The following is a 7,372-nucleotide window of genomic DNA, read 5'->3' on the forward strand; positions in this document are numbered from 1 at the left end:
GCTAAAAGTTAAGTTAATAAAAAAAAGTAATTGAAAAATTAAAAGTTAAATTTCTTTCTATTTTATGATTTCAGAGTCTTACAAATAACGGAAATGACAAACATATACTTCATTTAGAACATACTCTATATTTTACTTAAAAGTTTTGTTTGCATATATATTATTTACATTATATATTGATTTCAATCTAGCAAAAACCGTATATTTTAATGTATCTAGTTTTGTGATAGGTTGAAATCTATATACATATATATACGTATATATAACAGTATATATAAACAAAAAGTTTAAATAAAATATAGAGTATATTCTAAATGAAGTATATGTTTGTCATTTCCGTTATTTGTAAGACTCTGAAATCATAAAATAGAAAGAAATTTAACTTTTAATTTTTCAATTACTTTTTTTTATTAACTTAACTTTTAATTCAATTAATTTCATTATACATTAACTTGTATCTTAACTAAGTTAAATTTTCAAGGTTAACTTTAACTTAACTTAGTTAAAAGAAAAAATTAACTTATCCAACCCTGCTAATTATATATATATAGCAAAATTACATTCGTTATCCACGTAAGTGATAGGAACAGTATTTATATTTTGATATTATTTTTACTTTATACTCACATTTCTTTATTACATTATCACTTTATTATTATACATTACCAGAAACTACATTGTATAGCAATATGGAAAAAAAATACTTAAGTTTGAGTACTTAGGTTTATGTATAGATACGAAATAATCAAGATATATAATTTCTTTGAACCGCCCGATATTATTATGCGTTATCTTGTGTAATGATTGTATAATGATTGTATATAATAATTTCTTCTTTCTTGCCATGTGACAACTCTTTGAATTTAGAACAATTTTTAGATAACGCTGCAATAGATATTAATTTCTAAAGAATATATAATTACAATTCGCGCGCATATATAATAATTTTATTCCATTTTATTTCATAAACTATTATATAATAATAGTATTATATAACACGTTGCTAAATATGTATATGTATATCTTTGGAAATATTACTGAGATTTTTAGAAGTCTGGCTATTGTAAAATATATTTTTCCAGCATTGAAATGCAGAATCAAATATCGTTTTTCGCTGAAGAATTTGCACGCATGCTTTTCGCGTCATATGATTTTAATATTGGATGTATTAAATTAAAAGAAGATATGTGCATTAACCTGCAAAGTGAAAAATAAATTTCTATATTTTTAGAGTTATATGTCTTACAAGGTCTCATTGATTGTATTTGTTGTACTTGTCGTCGAAAAGATATATGGCTTAATTATCACGATAGTGATACGAGAAGAGAGACAATTTAGAACACAAATTTACTGCTTTAGATTATTGTGTCTTTCGTTATTGTATTACCCGCATAAAAATATATTACTAGTGTCACTAATGCAATAAGTAAATTCGACAAGTGGTGTCACTAATAATGTAATAGTAGTGGAGAAAAATTCATTAAAATTTCACTAAAATTTTATTATTTTACAATTTGAAATTTTAATGAAATTTTCTCCACTGTATTACATTATTAGTGACACCACTTGTCGAATTTATTTATTGCACTAGTGACACTAGTATATTTTCATGCGGGTATAAAACTTAATTTCTATATTGCTTGCTGAATTGATAAATGTGAATGGGTTTTATATATATATATATATATCATGCCAAAAATATATTGGTTAATTAGCTTTCTGCGTGACTACGTAGAATGTCAATGACCTGATGTTAACCAAAAGAAAAAGCAGATGTTACATGACATTTAGATATAAAAGAAAGTTTTATCCGTTACGATAAAAAGTTCGTGTTTACGGTGGCATTTGTAAATATATGATATCCCAATGATAGATTCACATGCACGTACGGGATACGTTGTTAAATTAATAACCGTTAACAGACCTCGATAAGCTGCTTTGGAAAGTTTTATCCCGAAAAAGCGCGCACTATCTTCATATAGCAATATTATAGTGTACTGTAAATTTCTCTCGATTCACTCAATCCATACAATCGAGATCTGAACTTACAGTACGCCGATGTATCAATCGTCTCTTTTGATAATTAGCAGCTAATCCCGATCATGCTCGATTGTGATATATAATTTCCTGTTTATATCAAATCTCATAAATCATATATAATATCGCGCAAGTCGCGCTCTAAAAGGTCAGTGTGCAAGGAAAGAGATCAAAATATAACGATCTAGATTGTACTTTTTTTTTTAATCATACCACACGCGCTCTGTGTTCAAGCTTCACGAGCGTTATCAGCAAACGCGCGAATTCTTTATTGTAAACCCGTGATGATTCCGCTCGTGAAACAGAAAGAAACGCAAAATGGAATATACGAGAGTGCAATATGTAAGAATTCATTTCAATCCATTTGTCGCTTCTCGCTATAGACTATACCACGTGTCCAAACGCACACACATACACATGTATGCATACATCGATATTCAATGTATATCATAACACGACCATCATACCGAATATCGCAATCTTTTTCCACTACCGTGATTTTATACGACAGAAAGAATGTGAATGCATCGTGTGACTGTGCGCGAGTGTGTGTACAGAGACGCGGGCGTAGGATAGATCTTTTTTTCCAGGATGATGAGGAAGAAACGGGGTGAAGAACCTCGCCGGACCTTCGGCGCTAATGTACTGCGTGTCTTGAATTTATCGAGGGACGTCACGTTTGTACTAAAGCACAAATGAATAAACGATTGTATCAATGAGCGAGTTGTTTTTCTTGCGTGAAATCCGGTCATCAAGATGTTTATTTATTGACGTCATATTTTCGCCAACGAAATATCGACTTTGGAATTAATTGAAGTCTGGACGAGGTAAGTGGAGAAATGACGTAGAAATATTCTGTATAATATAGTGTTGTACGTTTTAGCGAGAAATGTGTTACAACGTTGCCGAATTGCAACCTTTAAATCGACGACGTTAAAGAGTAACATCGAAATTACGTGTATATACAGCCAATGTAGATACGGACCACTCTCATTTTCAAAATATACCTTTTTTAGTAGCGTTGTTACTAAATTATTAATTTTGAATAAATCTAAGTGATTTTAAATAATTGTGAAAGAAAAAAATTTTTTATTATATTAATCATTTTTTGATCGATGTTTTCTACTCGTTGCCTACGAACTTTACAAAAGGATTCTTTCCGCACTACGAAAAATTAGGGATAATCGATAAAATGAATTTACGTATAATGTACCCACACAGCACAAAGCTCTGATTAAATTTCCAGGATGCTCATTTTACTGAGCTCTCGGGGAGCTTATAAAATTCGACTAAACTTCCAAGGAGTTCATGTTGCTGAGCTTCCAGGAAGCTTACAAAATACAACTAAATAAGTTCTCAGGGAGTTTATTTTGCTGAGCTCTTGGGGAGCTTATAAAATTCGACAAAACTCTCAGGGAATTCATATTCCTGAGCTTCTAGGGAGCTTACAAAATTCGACTAAATAAGTTCTCAGAGAGTTCATTTTGCTGAGCTCTCGGGAGCTTAAAAAGAGCTCCTTGCGAATTAAAATGAAGCTCCCAGGGAACTCTCAAAAGCAGACATAGGAGTTCCCGAGAAGTTCTTTTTGAAGCTCAAATGAAGTTTACAAAAATGTTATAAGCTCCCGGGGAGCTCTCCGTACTGTGTGGGTAACTTATAACAAAAGATGTAATATAAAAGGCTTAATAATATATAGTTCTTGAATATGGTGTGTTGTATCAAATATTTTGTTTTACATATTATATTTGATACTGTAGACAACTGCATGTCTAAAAGATATTATAAAGTCATCATAAAGACATCTTCTGGGATATATACATGTTTAAAAGAGACATCATAAAGAAATCTAGACAATGCATGTGGTCTGAAACACCAAAATTTAAAATCTATTATTGAGTTTTGTTGTGTCTATTACCTTTTTTGTTCATCACATTATATTATGAACCACAATATAAATACGTGAAAATAAACTTACTTCACGGGAACCTAATTTTCCATACAGTTAGTGCGGAGTCTTTTCTAAGATTTTCTTTTATCTGGCTTATTATATCTCTCTTTCTTTGGAACGTTGCCAAGATGATATTTGATCTGCATGTGGACCGCATGTGATCCAAGTTGGTCCAAGCGACTTGCATGCTTAGTGTAGCACTGATTGCGAACATTGCAACACGAGCGAGAGTTGTTCTACGTGCGTGATTGCACAGATAAGATAAAGGCCCACAAAACGGGAGCATGGAGAAACCTATAGTACGGGCGAGAGTAGTGAAGGTCCTAGGCAGGACGGGATCTCAAGGACAATGCACGCAGGTCAAAGTAGAATTCCTAAATGAGCAGAACAGGCAGCTAATTAGGAATGTCAAAGGTCCAGTGCGCGAAGGTGATATTCTGACGTTGCTGGAATCTGAACGAGAGGCCAGGAGACTCCGTTAAACTAAAGAAAATAATCGTCGCGTGCCTCGAGAATACTTCAAGAGAGATGCATCGAAATTAAATATTAATATTCTGGCGATAAGCACGATAACGAAGTCAAGGAAGAAAGTGTTCTTGGAATTTACCATGTCTTTTATTTCTAAATTTTGAAGAAAATGTAATAAATAAGAAGGAAACACATATTTTATATCTGCGAAAAATGGAGTTTTCTTACTGTTATACATAACGGTTGTTTTGTCTGTCCACTTTTAGTGTGCGAATAAATGATAGTTTGTGATGTACATACTTTATTATCTTTTTTTTATGTGTCATAAATATATCAAAAATTGATGTATATTTTTCGTAGAATTTCGAAGAAGGAGCTAAAAATAATAGCTTGACGCGGCGCATCGTAGTTCTCAAACATTCGCGATTAAATTTAGCCAGACCCCAGTGCGCTTTGTTCCACAATCGCAAGATGGTGCTCAGAAATCTTTACAAGTCTTATATAAACAAATCAATATTTACAAGATTCTAAAACATTTATTTAAAAAATAATTTAAAAAAAATACGTATATTTTTATATAACTTTCAATTTCAGCCCGTTTTTACCAGACATAATTACTATACACGGAGAGAATTTTCTTTTAAAATTTACCCTGAAAATATGGTGATTGTGGTACAATACAATATTTTAAAGATTTTTACCATGCACTTCAGTAAAATTGATCAAACTTATTTTATACTTTATTGTAGTTTTATTAATGAATGAGAGAGATTTATATTAAAATTCTTCGAAATACAATGTTGTCCCACGACTGTCATATTTTTAGAGTAAATTCTAAGAAAAAATTCTCTCCATGTATGCATCAAAGTGCATCTATAATTACTAGTAATTATATAGAGGTTTTTAATAAATTCAATCTCTTCTAAACATATAGGTCCGTATTCAGAATGCGCTTACAACGATGTTAGCACACTAACATACTATACTTTATGTCGCGTATATTATAGAATTTCAGAGATAAAAGTGCGCTTTTATCGATAAAAGCGCGTTCTGAATACGGGCCATATTGTCAATTTAAGGTATAAATTTAGCAAAAACGAAATATAGAGGCCCTCCACCACCCCCACCAATTTTATCGGCGGCCCTCTTTTCTTTGTAAGTATACTCACCCATAAAACAAACGAACTACTAATAAATTTAATAGCCCGTTTTTGCAGGTAAGTATATCTTTAATTTATTTTTTTATTTTTATGTCTAATTATTTTATTGTATTTCGCTAATGAAATTGCAATAACTTTTTTAATATTATTCCTTTTTGTATTATTTCGTTATACAATTCGATATTACAATTAGAATAATTATTTACAATACAATTATTAATTCTGTTCAAAATATAAAAAAGTGATAATATAGGACCATAATTAAAAAATTTTAGTAATGCGAGATTATACGAAAACGTCGAAAATATGTACAATAATAAAAATTTTTCTAAACCAATGTTTAATGAAATATTAAATGCAGAAGAAATACTAACAACAATTAGACCGTATTTACTATTAATTATTAATCTCCGATTATAAAAATTAATAATATCGCGATAAAAAGTCATTAATATATTTATAACAGCGCTGTATTTCATGGCGTTCAAGATAACTATTATAACTTAATAATTTCATCGTATCAAAGTCCCTCCGCCTTGTAGTTATCATATATTTCGTCGATTTCGTGTAATTTACATCAATAAAGAAACAAAAAATTTGATTTACTACGACAAGATAAATGCTATTTGTATTGAATAGATGTTATATAGAACTGATATACGTATATATTCCAATAAATACATAATTTATTAGTAATTATTGTTCAAATTACAAAAGTAAATGTGATAACATTTATCTGGACATAGTTTTTATATAAATTCTATATCAGGTACCTAATACTATCATACATACATTTATTTACAATAAAATTAATTACGATATTAACGCGTTATATAATTTGTACGTGTATAAAATTTTACAGAAAAGTTCGGTTTCAGGGGAGCTGAAAAGGCAATGAAATTTAAAATTAATTTGGTTTATTTTCATATTTGATAATTGGAACGAGATACTGATAATTAAATAATATTTAAAATTAAATAATATTTAAAATTAAATAAAATTTAAAATTAATTAAAAATTTTATTTAATTTTTAATCCCTTCTTTCCAATTATTAAGTATGTACAGATGATGTCTGTGTATTCCTACCTACATATTATAGTTTACTGTTTAGATATATTATGTGATATCCTTTATATATATTTTATTTTTAAAATAAAATTTAATTACCCGATCGCGAAATTTATTTAAGTGTTATTTAATTTGTAATAACTTAATTTTTCAATTTAGATGGTTGTGGTTATCCCTACCTATACAGTCTCTATCTATCCATACTTGTCCTACCTACTCGTATTTTCATTTATTCACGTCATATTCACACTTTTCTTCACCCGTGCATTCCTACCTATATTATCTACTTTATAAATATTCAATAACATCGCGAATACATGTAATACGTCAATGGTTGTATTCATCAGAGAAAGTAGCTTTTCAATTATTGTAAACAACTTTTTAATACAATTGATTCCTTATGGATTTAAATGTATAAACAAATCATATTGAAGAATTTTACAACAATTGCAAAGCTGCTTTCTCTGCTGAATGCAGCTAACGCCTAACCATCTCCTATCGCGTGCTGATAAATTCAGCGGGATGACCTAATCGCGATCATAATAATAATAAATAAGTAATAAACACTAATTATTAAAACAGGCTTTCAATTTTTAAAATACAAAAAAAATTAACAAATAACAGAGCTAATGAGAGTCAACACGGATAATCAAACGCAAGTTTTGTATATTAAAAAAATCTACAAAACTT

At 29.8% G+C, this 7,372-nt stretch overlaps 1 protein-coding gene across 1 annotated transcript; it reads left to right on the top strand.

Annotated features, from left to right (window-relative positions):
- The first annotated feature begins 4,152 nt into the window (after positions 1-4,152).
- LOC108763650 (40S ribosomal protein S28) lies at positions 4,153-4,692 on the top strand. Its single transcript, XM_018511479.1, has one exon. It carries the CDS (start codon positions 4,270-4,272, stop codon positions 4,465-4,467), a length of 198 nt encoding a protein of 65 aa, XP_018366981.1. The 5' UTR covers positions 4,153-4,269; the 3' UTR covers positions 4,468-4,692.
- The last annotated feature ends 2,680 nt before the right edge of the window (positions 4,693-7,372 follow it).

Source organism: Trachymyrmex cornetzi, unplaced genomic scaffold (assembly GCF_001594075.2).
Source record: "Trachymyrmex cornetzi isolate Tcor2-1 unplaced genomic scaffold, Tcor1.1 scaffold372, whole genome shotgun sequence".
NCBI classification, from domain to species: Eukaryota; Metazoa; Arthropoda; class Insecta; order Hymenoptera; family Formicidae; genus Trachymyrmex; species Trachymyrmex cornetzi.